General features: G+C 57.1%; 1 protein-coding gene across 1 annotated transcript; it reads right to left on the reverse strand.

The window, feature by feature from the left end:
- Positions 1-2,101: 2,101 nt before the first annotated feature.
- On the reverse strand, positions 2,102-12,451 carry Pnpla5 (patatin like domain 5, triacylglycerol lipase). The gene is made up of 10 exons (XM_090354141.1): positions 12,351-12,451; positions 11,891-12,147; positions 10,787-11,019; positions 9,236-9,301; positions 8,843-9,052; positions 7,113-7,173; positions 6,247-6,432; positions 4,712-4,844; positions 2,664-2,780; positions 2,102-2,283 (listed from the first exon to the last, which is right to left on the reverse strand). Exons 1-10 carry the CDS (start codon positions 12,449-12,451, stop codon positions 2,142-2,144), a joined length of 1,506 nt encoding a protein of 501 aa, XP_090210267.1. The 3' UTR covers positions 2,102-2,141.
- Between the last annotated feature and the right edge of the window lie 9,326 nt (positions 12,452-21,777).

The raw sequence follows: 21,777 nt of genomic DNA on the forward strand, positions 1-21,777 counted from the left end.
GCCCTCAGGGAGAAGCAGTGTCCACTCCCTGTCTCCAGCAGGAGGAGCAGGCTGGGGCCTCTGGGGATTTCCCCACCGCTTCTATGAGTTGGGTAAGTCAGAAACCAGCCCTGGGCCGGGGGCAGACGACATTCACAGCTGAGCCACAGCCGCCTTCCCCACCCAGGGGACCTGCTCGGCCCAGGGGTGCCCGAATTGAGGGGCTCCCGTGTGATTCCGCTGCTGCTCCCTCCTGTGCCTCCACGTGCTGGCTCTTCATCCACCTCTTGCTTCTCCTGCCGCAATTCAGACGCTGCGCCCGGTATCCCTGCACCCTGCCTGTGGTGCAGAGCCTTCACAGACCAGCTCATGTCGCTGCCTGGCAAAGCTCAGGCTTTGTCAGCTCCGGGATCGATGACAAATGTCTTGATGACACCCTGCGCCCTGACCTCCCATTGTTCCAACTATTCGCTGGCTTGACCTCCTCCCACACATACACCAGGTTCACACCTGTAATCCCAGCTACTCCGGATGCTGAGACCTGAGGATCACGACCAGAAAAGAGCCCAGGAAGGCAAATCTATTATAGTCTTTTTTTTTTTTTTTTTTTTTGCCAGTCCTGGGGCTCGAGCTCAGGGCCTGAGCACTGTCCTTGGGCTTTCTCAAGGCTAACACTGTACCCTGAGCCTCAGCACCACTTCCAGCTTTTTCTGTATGTGTGGTACTGAGGAATCAAATCCTGGTCTCTGTGCATGCTAGGCAAGCACTCTGCCACGAGGCCAAACTCTCAACCAAAGTCTATTATATTCTTATCTCCAGTTAACCAGAAAAAAGCTGGAAGTAGAGCTGGGGCTCAAGTGGCAGAGCACCAATAATGAGAGAAAAGAGAGTCCTGACCCTGAGTTCAAACCTCAGGCCTGACCTCCCAAAAAAGAAAAAAAGAATGAATAATGAGTGAATGAATGACTGCTCATTCTTGCTCACAGATTTATTTCTGTGTCCCTTCTTCTCTCACGCATGCCTCCATTGCTCCACCCTCTCTATGTCCCCTAAATCTTGGCACAGTGTGGCTTTTTCTGGGGACCAGAAGAGCAGAGACTCTCAGGTGAGGCCAGAGGAAGCTGGTGTGCCCCAGAGCACAGCGGCAGGGGTGGGGGACTCCGGGCAATGAGGGGCCATTGCAGATGACAGCCCAGGAGCATTTTCCCATTTCCCACTGGGAAGTCCAGGAAATGAAACCATGCCCCTTCCTTGCCACTCCTGTGAGCTCACCAATGGGCCCAATGCTGGTTGGAGATCACACTTGCTGGGCAAGGTGGGCATGGGGTGGCCGCTCCCCCCCAGGCCAGTTTAGGACAGCAGAGATGATGGGGAGACCCTGTCATTCCACTTGCACCCCATCTGGGCATCTGGGTACAGCACTCGGTAATGTCTGAGACCTCCCATGAAGTTCCTGCCTGGCACTTGTGCCCCCCGTGCCCCACACAGGGACTCAGAGTGGAGATCCACATCCTGCCTCTGCCATCCTTTCTCCCTCAGTGAGACAGGGAGGAAAGGGGGACAGCAGCTGGGGACATGGTAGTGTGGGGACATCTGGACAGGATAGGCCTCCTCCTAAAAGAAGTACAGAGGTTCCAGGCATGGGTTCTGCAGAGCGGTAGCCACAAAGGGTGAGTAAGGATCACACCCCATGCCCTGGGTGCCTCTCAGGGGGACAGGGCCCCACCCCCAGCCAGCCTGCACCCCCAGAACATTTGTAGGATCGATGCCAGGCTCTAAGCTCCCAGAGGATGAGGCCAGGGCAGGCTGCCCACTGGACTCACCACAGCCAGGGCAGGTGTGAGCATACAGAGGCAGCCAGGATGAGTCAGGAGAGACTCACCACAGCCAGGGCAGGTGTGAGCATACAGAGGCAGCCAGGATGAGTCAGGAGAGACTCACCACAGCCAGGGCAGGTGTGAGCACACAGAGGCAGCCAGGATGAGTCAGGAGAGGCTCACCACAGCCAGGGCAGGTGTGAGCACACAGAGGCAGCCAGGATGAGTCAGGAGAGGCTCACCACAGCCAGGGCAGGTGTGAGCACACAGAGGCAGCCAGGATGAGTCAGGAGAGGCTCACCACAGCCAGGGCAGGTGTGAGCACACAGAGGCAGCCAGGATGAGTCAGGAGAGGCTCACCCCTGGGCTGGCTCTGTCTGGCACCCCACAGGTCTGCTGGGTCAAGATGGGCTCAATGACGGGGTCCACAGAAGCAGCTGCTTGGGGCTGGAGTGACTGGGAATCCACCACCCTGGGGACCAGCAGCCTGCAGAGGGAGCAGAGGGCCAGCATCAGTGTCAGAGCCTGAGGGTCAGTGACAAAACAGTGACACCACCAGGGGGAGCCCAGCCATGCCCCTCCCCAGTCCTGTGTGCTGCTGAGCAGGGCCTCAAGGCTCCAGGCCGGGGCCCAGGAGGACTGTGGGGCGATGGGGAGCTGCTGGGTGAGCGTGCAGGGCTGGGATGTCTGGAGCTATGGCTCGGATGGTAAAGGGACATCTATGTCTCCTCCTGCCCTAATGTGCCATCTGCCTGGCAGCCTCGGCATGGCACTGGGCAGTGACCAGGCTGGGGCGAGGGGAGAACCATCTACCCAAGGCCTGGGACACAGCCAATGTCTCCCTCCAGGTCCTTCCTTCCCCCTTACCTGCCTGGCCCCACGAGCTGTGCCCACAGCCTGCTGCAGACCTTCAGGGTTACACCTCTCAGCTGGCTCCTCATCCAGCGCAGGTCAGCTGGCATGTCAGGCAGCCACAGTGCCAGCCTGCGGGGAGGGCCTATATCAGCCTCCCAAGGACTCCCCGGGGTCAGCCCAGCCAGGGCCCTGCTCATGGGCAGGGCAGTGCCGTGGGTGCTGGTCCTTCCTGCAGAGCAGGGCCGGGGTGGGAGGCAGTTTGTAGCAGAATAATCTGGTGGCCTGGGAGGCACAGACTCCACAGATCTCTGGGAGTGGAAGGGGCAGGCAGGGGTTCTGGTTAGCATGAGGAATACCCAGTTGTCCTGTTCATTAGCTGTGCAACCTGCAAAGGTCAAACAACCTCTCTGAGCCATCTGCAGTCCCTAACCTCCATTCCTCTTACCCTCTCTCCACTGCAGGCCCTTTCTTCATGCCTTCCCAAAGCTGGAAACTGCCCCAAATGTCCTACTCAGAACACCATGGCCACCATGCTGCCATGGCAGAGCCAACACCAACCCAAGGTGGTTAGAACTGAGCCCCACCCCACAGCAAAGAGAGCTGGGAGATCATATGTGCTGGACATCCACCATGCCTGGGAGAGAACACCCCTGAGCTGGGACATGACTGTCACCTCCTTTGCTAATGCAACCTCTACTCTCCCTGCAGCCATGGAAATACCCAGTGTGAATTTCCCTGGGGTCTAGGCTAACTCTGCTGGACTCCGTGGATACTTGTTTACTGGAAATGCTAGATCTTAGGTTTCTTCTTTGTTTATTTCACCCTGTGGCTTCAGCAAGCAGCCTGACACACAAGGACCATCGTCAGCACAAAGCTCTCCCAGCCTGGGGCCAATGGCAGCTTAAACAGCACAACTGCCACTAACTCAGCACAGACTAGAACCAAGACTTGTGGTTCACTGTCACAGAGCTTCCTCTAGAGAACAGAGAACTGTTTTACACACACACACACACACACACACACACACACACACACGCATGCACACACAAGCACACATGCTGGATCCCTCTCTGCCTGACCCCTCCACCGTGTTGCCTCCTGTCAGGACACAGACACACGCAGTGGCTGCAGGCCCTGGGTCTCCAGCCATCCTGTGCAGCCTACCAGCTGCTGGCTCCAGCTACACCACCTCCCCTTTCTGGCCCTCGGCCGGCCCTCCTCCCTTCTGCCTAAGGACCCTTGCACATACTTCTCCATATTCCTGCAATGCTGTTCCCTCCCCTCCTTTTCCTAATGGAGTGTGGCCCACACCTCATCTCTCGGAGGTTCTGCTGAGGGGAGGCAGGGATCAAAGGCCAGGGAATGGGCAGGATCAGGGTGAGGATCCCAATCCTCAACACAGTAGCCCCACCCCGGACACCAGGGCCAATCACAGTAGCTGTGCCACCTTCCTGCCCATCACAGACAATCACAGCAGCTATGCCCCGCCCCATCCCGCCCACCAAGGCCAATCACACAAGCGGTGCCACCTCCCCTCCCTCCAGGGCCAATCACAGAAGCTGTGCCCCACCCCATCTCGCCCAGCAGGCCAATCACAGAAGCTGTGCCACACCCCTTCCCTCCAGGGCCAATCACAGAAGCTGTGCCCCACCCCATCCCACCCAGCAGGCCAATCACAGAAGCTGTGCCACCGCCCCTCCCTCCAGGGCCAATCACAGAAGCTGTGGCCCACCCCATCTCGCCCAGCAGGCCAATCACAGAAGCTGTGCCACACCCCCCTCCCTCCAGGGCCAATCACAGAAGCTGTGCCACCCTTCAGGGCCAATCACAGAAGCTGTGCCACCGCCCCTCCCTCCAGGGCCAATCACAGTAGCTGTGCCCCACCCCATCCCGCCCAGCAGGCCAATCACAGAAGCTGTGCCACCGCCCCTCCCTCCAGGCCCCGCCCTCCACGGCTGGGACGGGCGCCGCCCCGCGTGGGCCGAGGCGGGCTGCGGAGCCCCGCCGGCTCTGCCCCCCAGCGCCCCGGCCGCGGCCCGCCGGCCCCCGCGGAGCCTCACCGCCTGCTCCGGAAGTAGGCATACTCGAAGGGCAGCGTGTAGGGCAGCAGCAGGTAGGTCAGCGCCCGCCCGGGCACGGAGCACTGGAAGCGGGCCCAGAGCCCGGGGTCCCTCCTGCAGGCCTTCCTGAGAGCTGCAAGAGAAGCCCGTGCCAGCCTCGGGCGGGCGGGCGTCCCGGAGCCCCTGCGGAGGGGAGGCGCCGCCCGCCCCCCGCGCCCGCCCCGCGCCCCGCGCCCGCCCCCCGCCGCCCCGCCCGCCCCCGCCGCCCCGCCGCCCCGCGCCCGCCCCGCGCCCACCGCGCCGCCCCGCGCCCCGCGCCCGCCCCCCGCCGCCCCGCCCGCCCCCGCCGCCCCGCCGCCCCGCGCCCGCCCCGCGCCCACCGCGCCGCCCCGCGCCCCGCCGCCCCGCGCCCCGCCGCCCCGCGCCCCGCCGCCCCGCGCCCGCTGCGCCACCACGCGCGGTCCCCGCCCGGACCGGGCTGAGCGCGGGGCGGACGCCCGGCTGACTCACGGTCCCCCGGCCGGGCCCGGACCACGCGAGGTCGGGGTCACCCAGCAGCTGTGACCCGGCGCCACAGGCCAGCCCGGCCGCTCCTCGGGGGCCCCCTTGGCCAGGGGAATCCCCCGGGCTCCAGGTGCCCATCGGGTCTGGCAAGGCCCGGCCGGGATGGCTCTGCACTGGGAAAGCCGCGCCCTGCCCTCCCCTGACCTGGAAGGACGTCACCTCCCACCTCTTCCTCTTGCCTCCCAGCGAGGCCCACTAGATCCCGGGAGGCTCCCCAACTCTCCCTCAGCCGCCCTCCCATGGACCTTCCTGCCCCCCCCCTCCCCGCAGCCCCCAGACCTTTGCATATGCCATGCAACTGTCCCGGTGCTCCACAGCCCCACCTTCCTTGGCCCACATTTCTCATCTCAGAGCCCACTTGGGCTAATGGCACCGCCCTGACCTGTGCCTGTGAAACCTCAGGCTTTCCTGTTGTTACATCTTCTTTTTTCCTGTACTGAAGTTTGAACTCAGGGCCCCAGGTAGGCATGCTTCCATTTAAGCTGTGTCTCCTGTTCTTTTTTCAGTTTGGACCAGAGTTCTCCTAGTTAAGTTTTTCTTGTGGCCCTGATGACAGGCCCTGTTGTTACAACTGTGACAGTTATACAGTCAGCGCCATTAGGGCAGAGCCTAGTTCTTCTGTGAGCTAGTGGCAGCTTGAGAAGGCCCTGCACTTGTAGGTGCCTGGCTGCTGTGTTCAGAGCCTCATTGAAGGAGGCCATAAGCCCGTCTCCACCCAGGGAGCCCTCTCTGTGGCCCCTCCTGTCCCCTCCCATCTCGGTGAGGACCACAGGGATGGGCACACTCTGGAGGCTGAACGGTTGCACATGAAAAGCCCTTTCCTGGCAGGCGCCCACACCCGGCATCCCACCTACAGGTTCAAAGTCAGCCCAAGCAGCCAGCAAAACCCAGCTGACGGAGCACAAGCTCGGCAAGCTGGCGGGTCGGGGGCAAGCGCTGGACAGGAGGCCAGTGGTCGGGGAGTGCAGTACCCGTCTCCAGCTCTGGCGCCAGCAGCTCAAAGTTGGGCACGTCCTTCACTAACACATTGGGCACGTCCCAGCGCACCGACAGGCCGATCTGCCGGACCCGGACACGGCGGGCACCGTGGGGCTCCTCCACTCGGGCTGGGGGCTCCTTAGCCACCAACGACTGTAGCAGGGGCTCCTTGGTGAGTCCTGGGTGTGGGAGAGGAGACCACAGTCAGAGCAGCCATGCACACCCCCCGGGACAAAATGAGCCTCAGCTACCCTAGCTCTGGGTCTCAGCCGCCCCACACAGCAGCTGGGCTTGGTTTCCCTATCTACAAAAGGAAGCAAAGGCCTGTTAGGGGGACTACATGGGAATGAAGCTGAGGTCCAGCCTTGCAGAAGAAGCTAAGAGACAGTGCCCAGGCCCTAAGTTCAAGCTGCAGGACTAGCACATGCGCACACACATGTACACACACACACACACACACACACACACACACACACACACACACACACACACACTTAAAGGCAATTCAAAGCCAGCATGATCCCAGGCCAGTACGGGGCTGTGTTAGGGTGGAGCGAGGCTGGGTGTGAAGCCTGGAGCAGGGCTGGGCGTCAGAACTACCCAAAGATGCTGGCCAAGCTCTCCAGCCAGGCCACTCACGGTTTAGATGCCCGCATGGGCCATCCTCTTGCTGTGATCTTTAACCTAGTTATTCGCACCACAGCTAATCAGAAAGCAGCCTCCTGGCCAGTGCTCTCCACCCCAGCGCTGAGAGCAGCCCTTCCTTGGGGCTTCCAGGCTCTGCCATTGTCTCTGTATCTGTCACTGTCACCGTGTCGGGGCAGCTCCTGCCTGGCCTCCATCCTGCCCTCCTACCTACCTCGAGTTTCCAAGAACCGCAGGGCATCCAGGTAGCCTTGTCTGCAGTTGTCAGCCACCACCTGTCAACACACCAGCCAGGTAGGGAGGGTAGGCCTGGGCCCCCGAGGACCAATGGGCACCACAAGAAACCAGTCTTTCCCCAGATGAGGTTCTAGCATAGGCCTTCCGAGTTACCCCTCTGTGGGGGTACTAGGGCCCCTCCAGGCAGGGGGGCCCACAGGGTGGTGAGTGGCACAGACTTGCCCTGGCTGGAGGGGTTGGGGGGCTCAGGAAGCAGAGGGATGGGAACTGGCCCAGGAGGGCTGTCAAGTCTGCGGGTGCTTCCCTTTGCCTGGGGACCAACTAGGACCAGCCTGGGTGGGCAGAGGAGCCCATAGGCCCACAACTGCCCCATCAGAGCCCACTGCAAGGAAGGGGTATCTGTAGGCTGGCCAGGGAGTCCCCCGATGTCCCTGCTGGGTGACTTCTCTGAGAGCCATGGAGTCCTCTGTAAAAATGTAGCAGGGGCTGGGAGTTTGGCCTAGTGGTAGAGTGCTTGCCTCGCATGCATGAAGACCCAGGTTCAATTCCTCGGTACCACATATGTAACAAAAAGCCAGAAGTGGTGCTGAGGCTCAAGTGGTAGAGCTCTAGCCTTGAGAAAGTCCAAGGACAGTGCTCAGGCCCTGAGCTCAAGGCCAGGACTGGAAAAAAAAAAAATAGCAGAGAAAGCTTGGCGCTGGTGATTCATGCTTGTAATCCCAGCTACTCAGCAGCTGAGATCTGAGGATCAGGATTTGAAGCTACTTGGGGCAGGAAAGTCCATGAAATTTTGTGTGTGTGTGTGTGTGTGTGTGTGTGTGTGTGTGTGTGTGTGTGTGTGTGTGTGTGCGTGTGCCCGCTGGTGTGCGCCTCACAGCGCCACTTCCAGTTTTCTGGAAGTGGAGATAAGAGTTTCATGGCCTTTCCTGTCCAGGCTGGCTATGAACCGTGATTCTCAGATCTCAACCTCCAGGGTAGCTAGGATTACAGGTGTGAGCCATTAGTGCCTGGTTCTATGAGACTTTTATCTCCAATGGACCCTCAGAAAGCCAGATGTGGAGCTGTGGTTCAAGTAGTAGAGTGCTAGCCTGGAGTGAAAAAGTTCAGAGACAGCAGCAAGGCCCTGAGTTCAAGCCCTAAGACTGGCGTGCACACACACACACGCACACACACACACACACACACACACACACGCACGCACGGGGCAGAATTTCTGCTGAGCCCTGGGCTGTGAGAGGAGCCAGAAGTGAACGAACACCAGCACCCTGCCCTTGAGGGAGTGTCAGATGTGGACAGAACTGAAGTTTCCTATTCATTCCTGGGTCAGACTGTGCCCTACCTCCCCTCCAAGGGGCCACCCAACAGTATGACTCCAACACCACAGGTCTGGACTGCTCGGTCCCGGGGTTGCCATTCCCCAGCTGTATGACTTTGAGTAAGTTGCCTCTTGTCTCTGATTCTCAGTGACGATTACCAAGAAATGGAGGTGGTACTGGGCTCTGCCGGCCGAGCCCCGTCCAGGAGGCCCGCCTTGGGTGCCCTCCCTCCCCAGACCTGCACCCGGCCTGAGTGGCATCTGCTCCCAGACGGAAGAAATGGCCAGAAGCAACCCGAGCACCAGGCGTGGATGGAGGGCCCGAGGCTGTGGAGACTCGGGGAGTCTGGGGCACAGGGCCTCCCACGTTCGGGGGGACGGCTGGGCTTTACCTCAGGCTTGGGGGGGATGAGGGACGAGAATCCGAGGAAGAAGTTGATTGTGGAGATCTGGAAGCTGGCATTGAAGGCATTGAGCTCATGCATGCTGGCCGAGTGGCTCTGGGGGCAGATGTCCACGGTGCCCGGGAAGGGCGACACGGTAATGGTGGACGGGGAGTCGGAGAATGGCAGGTTGTTGCTTAGAGCTCCGTCAATGTAGCGCTAGAATTGGGGAGGGCGGGTGAGCAGGGGGGCTGCCGTGTTGTGCAGCCACCTACCCCTCCCACCCCACTGGGCTGGCTGCGGCAGGCCACCCCCCGGGGACCCCACTGTGCAGCCAGGCCCTGCAGCCTGCAGTGCGGGGCGCCCCAGCAGAGGAGGGGCCAGGGAGGACCACACACTCACCTCCCCTCTGAACTCGGGGGGAATCATCCCGCAGTAGAAGGGGAAGTACAGCGTGCAGACCAAGGCCTAGGACACAGGTGGAGGGCTCTGTGCAGGTGCTCTGCCGGCTCTGGCACAGGAAGAGGTGAACCCAGCTGCTTCGCCTCCCCCCGCCCCTCCCCACTATCCATTCCACTAAACACAGAGGCCACTGGTGGCTGCAATCCCAGCCGCTCAGGAGGAGAAGATCACGGTTCAAAGCCAGCCTGGGTAAGAAAGTTCGTGAGACTCTTACCTCTAATTAACCACCAAAAAGCTGGGAGTGGAGCTGCGGCCCAAACTGGTACAGCGCTAGGCTTTGGTGAGAAAAGCTCAGGGACAGCTCCCGGGCCCTGCGTTCAAGCCCCAGGACAGACACCACACACACAAAAGACAGAGGTGCTGAGCACCGGTCCCTCACCTACTGGGCTGGATTTCTGGCCTAAGAATCCAGGCCTGCCTTGCAAAGCCACATCTGTGGCGTTGGTCTAGCCAGAGGCGCTGCCAACCAATCACCTTCTCTCTAGCCACTGGGAGACGGCACCATTTAACAAGACGCCATGACACCTGAGGCTGGATATTGTTGGGGGGCAGGGGGCGATCCTGAGTACTGCAGGGTGTTTGATAACACCCTTTACCTGTGTCTGCGTGTGCACACACACATGCACTCCTGCTCTGGCTCTGAGCCCTGGAGCAGGCCAAGTCCAGCACAATTGTTTGGAGGGCTCACTCTGTGCCAGGTGGGCGAAGATGTAACAGACTTTGGGGTCCCAGCTGCCCCCTCTGTGGGAGGCACTGAGAACAAGACAGTGCTGTCTTGGGGACTCCAGTGTGTACGGCAGGTAAAGACCAGGAGAGGGTGGATGAGAAGGGCTGTGACAGGACCCAGCCTGCCATGTCCCCCCCCCGCCCCTCCCCCACCTCCCCCATCTACCTCCACATCAGCACCCTTTTTTCCCTTGGCCCTGGGGCTCCTGCCCACCTGGGACAGAGGCAGGGGTCCATGTTTTGGTTTTGATGGTGGGAGGACTAAACGCAGGGCCTTGGGCTTGAGGCCCTCCACCCTCTGAGCCGCCCCCACCCCCACCCCATCATTTTGTTTGTAATTGGCTTTTCTGACAGGAGTTTTGATCTTCTCGCCTGGTTAGCCCCAGAGCGGGCTGCATCCTACCTCATCCGCCATGCCTCAGCTGAAGGGCTTTTGTTTTGTCTATTCTAGTCCCTACCATAGTCACAGGACCTAAAAGCTGACCAGCACGTAATAGTTGCTCAATAAGTGTGTACTCACTGAATCACATGCCGCCCTAGGAGTCTGGGCTGGAGGGGGACAGGGCAGATTCTTTGGAGAGCAGCCCTGGGGAGGGCTGACTGCCAAGACCCCTGGAGCCTGCTCTGTGTGCCAGGGGCTCCTCCACGGCTCCCGTCAGGCCTCACGGCCCCTGCTCCAGTATGGACAGACTCTGGAGTCTCTGTTTCCTGGCTCTGCACCAGGCCAGCCCCACGGGTCACCCACAGCAGCCCCAGGCCGCTCACCTGGATGAGCTCTTCCCGAGTGGAGAAGTGGGTGACGATGACATTCCGGCCATCGGGCCAGCGGGTCAGGGAGATGCCCAGGCGCTGAGAGGCCAGGATGTGGCTGTTACTGGGCAGGTGGTCCTGCAGCTGCTGCCGGATGTGCTCGATGGGCGCGTAGGCCGGGTGGAGGGGGCCCAGGCTCAGGCGCTCCACCTGCTTTACCATGCTCAGCAGGTTTGAGCAGCAGAAGTCTGAGGGCCATGGCCAGGAGGTGTCCTCAGCCAAGGGCACCTCCTGCCTCTCCTTCCCTCCCTTCCTCCTCCTCTCCCTCCTTTCTTCCCTACCCCCTACCTTGCCCAGTCCTAGGCATAGAAAGCCCTGGGTTCAAATTCTAAATCTGCTCTCTGCCTCTCACGGCCCTGGGAGTAGAGCCCCTGGCAGAGGCCCTGACAGCCCATGTGTGCAGGAAGGGCAGGTACGCTCCCCAGGCTGCCTGAAGCCACACCCTGGGACGCTGGGACAGGCTGGCTGCAGGATCGTAGGCTGTGCTGCCAGGAGCCCGCCCCTTCTGGACGGACAGTGCTCTTCTTAGCAAGAATCAGGATTGCCTGTGGCTCAGGCCCGTAATCCCAGCTACTCGGGGGCTGAGAGCTAAGCCTCCTGGTTCAAAGCTAAGCCTCCTGGTTCAAAGCTAAGCCTGAGCAGGGAAGTTCATAGGACTCATCTCCGATTAACTACACAAAAGCCAGAAGTGGAGCCCTGGCTCAAGTGGTAGAGCACCAGTCATGAGTAAAAAAGCTCAAGGCGGGATGGGGGGGAGGCACGAGCCTGGCCTGGTGGTAGAGAGCTTGCCTAGGATACACAAAGCCCTGGGTTCGATTCCCCAGCACCGCATATACAGAAGAAAAAAGCCAGAAGTGGTGCTGAGGCTCAAGTGGTAGAGCTCTAGCCTTGAGAAAGCCCAAGGACAGTGCTCAGGCCCTGAGTTCAAGTCCTGGTACCGGCAAAAAAAAAAAAAGCTCAGGGACAGAGCCAGTGCCCTGAGTCAAACTGGCACAATAGATTATCTGGCCTTCCCTCCCAGGCCTCCGCTTCTCCACGCCCTGGCACCAGCAGACTCACCCACGTCCTTGCCACAGACGATGCTGAGGGCGTTGAGCGCCCCAGAGGAGGAGCCGTAGATCCGGCGGGCGCCCCGGAGGAGGTGGGGGGCGCGCTGGCTCAGGCAGTGGCTCACCCCCACGTGGTAGAGGCCCAGGAAGCCAGCGCCTGAGAAGGACAGGTCCCAGCTGTCCTCCTCCAGGTAGGCCCAGTGGCCCTCCTCTTCCTCCTCCAGGGGGCTCATAGCTGGCTGTGGGCCGCAGGGGAGCAGATGCGCCCTGGCAGGAAGCGGCCAGCACAGGCTGGTGCAGCTGCTGGGGGCCAGGTGTCCTTGTCTTGCTCCGCCCCTGCGCCGAGTCAGCTCCACTTCCAGCCAATGAGGTTTCGGGTCACCATCGCCCCCAGCCAGGTGCACCCAGTTGTGCCCCAGGCACCGGGCCTGGCCCCCACACACCCACCACTTGGCCTTCCTGAACCTCACCTGATCGCTGGTTGTCTGCGCTGTTCCCATCTGACTGCCATGGCACCAGAGGCCTCATCTGGGTCCACAGCCCCGACCTCACTGCTGCAAATGTGCTGCATCCTCCCACGACCTGCATACCTGCACGCACGCACGCACGCACGCACGCGCCATGAGCCAAATGCTTTCTTTGTAGTCCAGAATCCTGGAGACCAAAGAGTCCACGCCTTCAGGACTCCCATCCACCAGAAGCAGAACCAAAAGCCTGGAAGCAGTGCCAGGGCAGGGATGTGGGGTGGGGGGGGTGGGCTGGAGAGGTGTGGGTCACCCCCAGAAGGGGAAGGAGTTTTCAAACACAACGGGGCCTCCACAGGCCCTGGAAGGTCTTAAGATTGTCTGTAGATGCTGTTTGCTGCTCCTTCCTGAGCCAGAATGGAATAAGGAGTGGGGTTCTCTTCTTACAGCTCTGAACCATGATCCTCCGGCCTCAGCCTCCTGAGAAGCTGGGTTACAGGCCTGAGCCCCTGGAGTCTGTTTGTCCTTGAACTGGGCTGTGTGTGAGTGGAAGTGGTGCTGGAGCTGGAACCCAGGGCCCTGTAGCGAGGCAAGCACTGTGCCCCAGAGTAAATCTCCAGCCTAGTGTCATTTGTGCTGTGTGCCTCTTAGAAAGGCCTTTTTCCCCCTGGAGATATATGCTACACTGTTTTTACACCAGTGCCCCAGGCTGGGTTGAGGACAAAAACATCTCACATTTCCTTGTCTCAGGCTGTCCGGCCTCCAGCCAGCGAATGCTACCTTGTCTCCTTCTCTGCTTCTGAAGGTGGAGCTCACAAGGCCTCATCCCCCCATCGTGTGTGTGTGTGTGTGTGTGTGTGTGTGTGTGTGTGTTGGTGTTGGTCCTGGGTCTCTAGTGCAAGGCTTCAGTGCTGTCCCTGAGCGTTCTTGCTCAAGGCTAGCACTCTACCACTTGAGCCATAGCTCCACTTCCACCTTTTTGGTAATTAATTGGAGAGAAGAGTCTCGCAGGTTTTCCTGCCTGGACCAGCTCTGAGCCACAATCCTCAGATCTCATCCTCCCGAGAAGCAAGGACTATCATCACGAACCACTGGCACAGATACCTCCTGGTCTCTGATATGCATTACAAGAAGCCATGGTTTATCTCTTGTGCATCCCAGCCTAAAAATAAAAATAAGTGCAGATTTCTCCCAACTGAGACTAAATTGTCTGTCTGGCCTGCTGAAAATTAGGGATTAGAAAGACAACAAATGCAAGTTTCCCAACCAAGCCCATTTCAATTGACAGCATGAGAAGTTCCCTCTGCCTAGATCCCTGTGTGGGAGAGGTCACCCAAGACACAGGTCACCCAGAGTCATATGGCCTGCTGCTAGCCTGCAGCTCCTTAGTCTCCTGTCCACTGTTCATGAGCAAAATGACCAGTGCAGTGCATTTGCTATTGGTTTGCTCCTGCTTCCTTGAGAACTCCTCCAACTATAAAAACAAACTCTCCTACTTACTCTGCTCACGGTAAAGAAGAGCTGCCTGGTCCTCCAGCTGAAAATAAAATAGTTAGCATCTTCAAGCTCGGCTGGGCACCAGTTGCTTGTGTTGGGATCGCTGGGAGGATCACGTTTTGAGGCCAGTCCAGGCAGGAAAATCTGGTGAGAGACCCTTCTCTCCAGTTAACCAGCAAAAAGTCAGAACTGGAGCTGATACTCAAGAGGTAGAACATCAGCCTTGAGCAAAAAAAAAAAGCTCAAAGATCGGACCCTGACCCTGAGTCCAGGACCCAGCACTAGACACACACAGGCATGCACACCACCCATGCACAAACACCTAGGAGTTAACACACACACAGGCATGCACACCACCCATGCACAAACACCTCGGAGTTAACACACACACACAGGCATGCACACCACCCATGCACAAACACCTAGGAGTTAACACACACACACAGGCATGCACACCACCCATGCACAAACACCTAGGAGTTAACACACACACACAGGCATGCACACCACCCATGCACAAACACCTAGGAGTTAACACATACACACAGGCATGCACACCACCCATGCACAAACACCTAGGAGTTATTAAAAAATAGTTGAGTAGAGATAAGGGCCCCATAGCTTTCCTGCCCAGACAGGCTTCAAACCATGGTCTCCAGATCTCAGCCTCCTGAGTATCTGTTTTACAGGAATAAGCCACCAGCACCTGGCTAGGAGTTGTTTTTTATTAAGAAAAGAAAGAAAGAAAGAAAGAAAGAAAGAAAGAAAGAAAGAAAGAAAGAAAGAAAGAAAAGGAGAACCTTTTGGACATCTCTTTGGGCCTTCTCTTTTTGGGGTGTGTGTGTGTGTGTACTTGAACTCAGGAAGCCTGGCCACTATTCCTGGGGCTTTTGTTTTGTTTTTGTTTTTTCCTCAAGGCTGGTGCTCTACCACTTGAGTCCCAGGTCCACTTCTGGCTTTTTGGTGGTTAGTTGGTGGTGAAGCATCTCACCAACTGCCTGGGCTGGCTTTGAACACCATCCTCAGATCTCAGCCTCCTGAGAGCTGGCATTTCAGGTGTGAGCCTCCCGGCCCGGGGACCTTTGTCTTTGTCCCCAGCCTTTGCAGTACTAGGGAATGGTGTGAGCCAAGGGCCTCCAGCAAGCTGGGCAGACGGCGCATCATCATCGCCTGAGCCCTGCTGCCAGCCCAGCAACAGACTTTATTTCCACGCAGGAAAGCCTCCGCTGCATGGCTCAGGCGGTGCCTTCCTGCGCATGCTCAGTGCAAGGTCAGTGTCAGGTTCAGAAAGTGTTGCTGGGGATGCTTGTGCTTGGGGATTTAGGATTACAGGGATCACGGTTGGCTTTCAGATACTGAAATGGTGACTGGGAGAGGTGAAATCATTCAAGCGGGTTCCTTGCAGTTGTGGGGGCCGGCGTGTCTGAAACAAAAGAGCCATGTTGTATTGTTGCTGTTGTCTGGCACTAGGATTGAGTCCTGGGCCTGCCCAGCGCTGCACCAGCCAAGGACAGCCCCAGCCCCCAAACCGACTTCAAAGGAGCATTAGCAGTCATCCCCTGAACACAGGCACCGCCCAGGGAGGGGGCCGGAGGACGGGGAGGGGAGGGGAGGGAGGACCAGGGCCGGAGGACGGGGAGGAGAGGGGAGGGAGGACCAGGGCCGGAGGACGGGGAGGAGAGGGGAGGGAGGACCAGGGCTGGAGGATGAGGAGGGGAGGGGAGGGAGGACCAGGGCCGGAGGATGGGGAGGGGAGGGAGGACCGGGCCGGAGGACGGGGAGGGGAGGGAGAATTGAGGGAGCGTGCGAAGGGAGACTGGAAGAGAAAGGCAGTTCTGGACTTTTCTGGGTTTATGAAAAGAACAGCATGATCTGTTTATTTATTTATTATTTTCTGGTGCTGACCTTGGGTTTGAACTTGGGACCCGGGCACTGCCCCTGACCTTTACTGCTCCAGGCTTCCAATCTACCACTGGAGCCACAGATCCGCTTCCAGCATTTTGGTGGTTCACTGGAGATGAGAAACTCACGGACCTTCCTGCCGAGGCTGGCTTCTGACTCCAGTCCTCAGATCCCAGCCTCCCGTGCAGCTGGGAGTACAAGCCTGGCTTAGTGTGGCCTTCTGAGTCCAGGCTTCAGAGGAGGGTCAGGCAGGCCCATGAGGCTTCGCGGGGAGGAATGACACGGTCATGTTCGTGACCCCTACCTGAAATCCAGCACTTCCAACACAAACACTGTGACCTCCCGTGGGTCAGGGTGCTCCAGGCTTGCTTCCCACAGTCCGGTGGATCACAGCGCCCGTGCCTCCGCTCCTCACAGGCACCACAGATGTTACAAAGGACAGAATTACTACAAACCCGTTTAGCAATCTTACCTGGCTTTATTTTCAGCTCTGGAGTTGGGCAACACTTATTTCCACCACATAGAGGGAGTGCCAAGTGGAGGAGATGTCTCCACAGAGAGAGGCAGAAAGAAGCAGAAACCCCTCACCAGAACGACCAGCCCAAGTCTCAAGAGCAACCCATCCTCTGCGTTGAGACAAATCGAGTTACAGGTCCTGCAGGCTTCAAGTAGAAGCCAATGACGGATGAAGCAATATTTTAAACTTTCAGTGTTCTGCTTTGTGAATGCTGAACGTTCAGGAGAAAGTTTTTTGTTTTTGTTTTTGTTTTTGTTTTTGTTTTTTGCCAGTCCTGGGCTTGAGCTCAGGGTCTGAGCACTGACCTTGGATTTTCTCAAGACTAGAGCTCTACCACTTGAGCCTCAGCACCACTTCCGGCTTTTTTCTATGTATGTAATACCGAGGAATCAAACCTGGGTCTTCATGCATGCTAGGCAAGCACTTTAACCACTAGGCCAAACTCCCGGCCCCTAAAGTATTTTTCTTATTTCATCTTTCCCCTTCCTTTTAAATAAAGCATGGTAGCGGCCAGGCACCGATGACCCATGCCTGTAATCCTAGCTACTCAGGAAACTGAGGTCCAGAGGTTAGAAGTTCTGAAGCCTGGCTAGGCAGAAAAGTCGGAGAAACTCTATCTACAATTAACTAGCAAAATGGGCTTGGCTCCAGGATTATAGGCACGAGTCACTGGTGACTGGCTGATATTTTAAGAGCTTGTTTGTGGAGTGGGAGCATGGCCTAGTGGTAGAGTGCTTGCCTAGCATGCACAAAGTCCTGGGTTTGATTCCTCGGTACCACATACGCAGAAAAGCTGGACGTGGTGCTGTGGCACCACTATCCTTGAGAGTGCTATCCTGAGAAGGCTCGAGGAGAATGTCCAGGCCCTGAGTTCAAGTCCCAGGAGTGGCAAGAATAAAGTTTGTTTGTAGTAATCCAAAGGAAGCATATTTATACTCTTAAATATAGTAGCCTTAGCACAGAGAAAGACGTGTTTTGAAGAAAATCTTTTGCCAGAATAAAAGGTACTTGCCATGAGACTGATTGGGACACATGGTAAATATGTGTAGAAATTTAAGAAGAAATCCCCTCTGTATAGCAAATGCAAGCCAATAATAATTTCAAAAAGTTATTTACCAGCTGGGCGGGGTGGTGGAGACCTGTTATCCGAGAGAGGCTGAGGCTGGGGGATCACAAACGGGAGGATGGTCTGAAATTCTGTATGGAAGGGGAAAAAATGAGGAAGAGAAAGAGAATCCTGGAGAGAGGATGAATGGAGGAAGAGAGGGGGGAAAAAAAACCTTTCCTCAGCTGGTGGCCAAGGAAACTGGGGGCTCCCGCCTGTGATCCCAGCTCCTCAGGAGATGGAGCTCTGAGGGTTGCTGCTTGAAGCCAGCTCCAGCAGGAAGGTCCCTGCAATGTTCATTGCCAGCGAACCACCAAAAAGCTGGCAGTGGCGCTGTGGTTCAAGTGGTAGAGCACTAACCTTGAGCAAATATGCTCAGAGCCAGCTCCCAGGTCCTGAGTTCCAGACTCAGGACTGGCACCAAAAAAGCTCCTTCCTTTGTCAGGCAGGGAGACAGAGTCATAGATTGTCGTTGACTCCTGTGCCAGAATTCAGGTGGGAGGGACCCCTTGATCACCGTGGCTGACGCGGACCTGAGGGGAGCCTCAGCTGTTCACCTCTCTAGTCCTGGCTCTGTGAGTCAGAGACGCCATGTGCCATAAGCCGCTGACCTTTAGTCCAGAGACCTGGACACGAGGCACAGAGATTGGACTCCTGTGGGCGGTTTAGCCTGGGCTGTTGTGGCTCAGAAGACTCCAAAGACTGGTTCTGGCCAAGAACCTCTGTCTTCGCAATTCTTCCTAGCCCACCTCCCCACACCTCTGCACTCAGAGCCTTTGAAATTTTCCTTCATCCCACCACACCAACCAGATCTGGCCAGCAAGAAGCAAACTTTCTTCCAGTCACAACAAAGATGAAGCTCAGATTTCAGGAAGCCAGGCCCAGGCCTGCCGGTGTCCTGGAAAATCTTGTCATGCACCTTGTCCTGGATTTTTCTCCCTTGGGGAATCAGGTGACAGTTCATTGAGTCCGCTCTGAGCCAGCAGACCATGGTGTCTTTTTAAACATAGTCTCACAATGTTGCCCACGCTGGCCTTGAATGTGACATCCTCTCCCTCAGCATTCTGAGTGCTGGGATTATAGCTATGTGTCATCACACCCTTTAGGGGCCAACAGACTTTGTCTTAGGCCATTGTATGTTCTCTATGCCTATGTTTTGAAAAAAAAAAAAAAAGCATTGACTAGGCAGGTGCCAGTGGCTTATGCCTGTAATCCTAGCTACTCAAGAGACTGAAATCTGAGGATCATGGTTCAAAGCCAGCTTGGAAAGGAAAGTCTGTGAGACCCTTATCTCTAACTGCCAGAAAGCCAGAAATGACACTGAGACCCAAAGAAGTTCAAGCCCCAGGACCAGCAGAACAAAAAAGCAGGGGTGGGTATAAAATATACACAGAGGGAGGGAGAGAGAGAGGGAGAGGGGGAGGGGGAGGGGGAGGGAGGAAGAGAGAATGAGCGAGAACATCCGGTCTTAATTATGTTGGGTTACTGTGCAATTAGTGTCCTGTGGCTTTCATCGCCTTGTTACCAGGGGAGGATTCCCAAAGGAACTTGTCTTAACAGAGAGAGAATTCAGAGCAGAGGCAGCGGTTTAGCGAGAAAAGGAAAGGCATATTCTAGCAAAACCAGAACACACTCTCAAGATGGGGGATTGGACAGGCTCAACCTAGCGCAGCTGCCCCAATTTCTTTACACTTGGGTTCTTGTTGGGGTTGGACCCTTGAGTGACAGACCCTTCTCACACATTGTGCAGGGGAATTTGTGACCCTAGGAGTGAATCCAAGAGTGTCATGGTGGACTGGCCCAAAGTTCACCTACTCAACATGGCGGCCGGCCACACAGTAGGTCACAAGGTGTCCTAAGACCATCTCCAGGCTATGGTTCCAGCCCTGACTCTCTTAACTAAATCCTTTATGGGTGTTTTTCCTTCTGAGTATTAATTTTGGGGGTGGGGGGTTGGTCATGGGACTTGAACTCTGGGCCTGGGCATTGTTCCTGAGCTCTTCGGCTCAAGGCTACCACCATACCCCTTGAGCCATAGCTCCACTTCTGGTTCTCTAGTGGTTAATTGGAGATAAGAATCTCATGGACTTTCATGCTGGGCTGGTTTTCAACCGGTATCCTCTGATCTCTGCCTCATGAGTTGCTGGGACTATAGGCGTGAGCTACCGCACCCAGCCTGGATGTGTTCTTACTCCATCTGTCTCAGGCCCGCAGTGCTTGAGCAGGTGGAAGTTACTTCCCTGGCTCCTGGGAATTTGTATTTCATGTCATGCTCATGACAGCTGGAAGACTTCATGTATTCCTTATGCCCGTTCACTTGAAGATTTGGGGTCCTATCAAATCCCTTGAAGTGTGTACTTTTTTGCTTTTTTGGGATGGAACCCAGGGCTTGTGGTCGTGACATCCAACACCCCCTACTTGATGGACAGAAGTTCTAGGCAGTCCTGTCCTGGCCAAGATAGTGCTGTTTAGTACTGGTCACACTTCACATCAGTGGCCATGCCTCGCTACTCAGAGGGCTGAGAGCTGAGGACTGTGGTTTGTCAGCCCTGGCAGACAACTCTGAGAGCCCCTTATCTCTGATTAACCAACAAAAACATAGGAGTGGAGGTGTGGCTCAAGTGGTAAAACTAAGTGGAAAACTAAGTGAAAAGCTCGGGCCCTGTCTTTCCACCCAGCGACTAGCACACAAAAAAAATGGTGGGAAGGAGGGAAGGAGAGAGGGAGGGAAGGAGTAAAGAAGGGAGGGAGAGAAAGGAAGGAAAGAGAGATGGAAGGGAGGGAGGGAAGAAGGGAGGGAAGACATTTGAAATCTTCTTTGACCTTTACAAAACAGAGAAGAGGATGGGATCTGTGAGGTTTTGACCTGTCATTCTTCCTAGAAATGATTTCTGGTTTCTGTTTCTGTTTTGGGGAGGCCTAAACTGCCTCCCCCTCCCTCCTTTTTATCTTCATCCTCCCTCGCTGCCTTGGTCTATAGGCCTTTACCCAAGAGTACGGATTTCTGAGTGACTCGCCAGCACACGTGCCAATAGCCTTGACTTCCCTCCAGTTAGTCTGTCTCCCTTGCATGGCGAATTCCCAGGCCCTGATGCAGAACCTGGCCACAGAACCTGAGGGAGCAGGGAAGTGGTTTCCGGGACACCGTGGGAGAGGGGCTTGTGGAGGCACGGGTGCATGGTGCTAACAGGCTGGGGATGTGGGTGGGAGCGGGAAGATCACCAGCCTGGAATGGGGGGGCTGGGGAATGAGGGCAGGGAGCGGGGGCCCGAGGGGGTCGGGTGCACTGCCAGCCCAGCCCTGTGCAGGGGTGGAGGCTAGGGGGAGCCACACAGGGCAGGTGGCCACATGAGGAGCCAGGGCTGGTCTTGAACTCACTGTGATCGAGGCTGGCCTTCTCCAGATCCCCCATGTTCCTGCCTCCCAAGGGCTGGGGCCACAGGCGAGGACCAGCGTGCCTGGCCAAGGGATCTGCAGATCCTGTCTGGGGATGGAAAACTCAGAGCACAAACCTCCAGGAAGAAGTACAGGAGAGCCAGGGGGACACCGAGTCCCCCTTCCACCCTCTGGGCCAACAAACACCCACTGGCCACGGGCAGGCGGGAAGGACTGGTCAGCGCACGGAGCTGCCTAGAAGGCCACCGAGAAGCTGCTTTTGGTGCTTGTGGCTCCTGCCTGTAATCCTAGCTGCTCGGGAGGCTGAGCTCTGAGGATGACTGGCCAAAGCCAGCCCAGGCAGGCAAATCCAAGAAATTCTTATCTCTGACTAATCAGAGAAAAGCCAGAAGTGGAGCTGTGGCTCAAGTGGTAGAGCACCACAGCCTTGAACAAAGAGCTAAAAGACAGCACCCAGGCCCAATATTGGAGTTCAAGCACCAATATTGACAGAGGCCAGGGCTGGCTAGCTGGGATGGACAGCAGATGGAGAAGAGGGAAACGGGTGCTGCTCGCTGGCTACAGTTGGGCTGACTCAGTGGCATGACAGATAGCAGCCGCCCAACCCCCAGGTCCCAGGCCACAAATAGCTGTCCTCAAATAAAGGGCGATGGGCCATCCCAGGCTACTGGCTCAGAATTCCCCACTGGGCACAGCCTCCAGAAATAGCCCTGTGGCCAGGCAGTCTTCACCAGCACCACAGAGGCAGGCAGGGGAAGAGCTGCAGAACGGCTGCTTCCTGCATGCTGGGAAGGGGAGGGGCGGCAGGGCAGCCAAGCCCCCTGGCTCTCACTTCACAAGTCACTGTTTTATTTTTGCCAGTCCTGAGGCTTGAACTCAGGGCCTGAGCACTGTCACTGGACTTTCTTAAGGCTAGCGTTCTGCCACTTGAGCCATGGTACCACCTCTGGCTTTTTCTGTGTATATGGTACTAAGGAATTGAACCCAGTGCTCTGTGCATGCTAGGCAGGCATTCT

The sequence above is a fragment of the Megascapheus bottae genome, chromosome 2 (genome assembly GCF_031878675.1).
Source record: "Megascapheus bottae isolate mThoBot1 chromosome 2, mThoBot2.hap1, whole genome shotgun sequence".
Taxonomy (NCBI): Eukaryota; Metazoa; Chordata; class Mammalia; order Rodentia; family Geomyidae; genus Megascapheus; species Megascapheus bottae.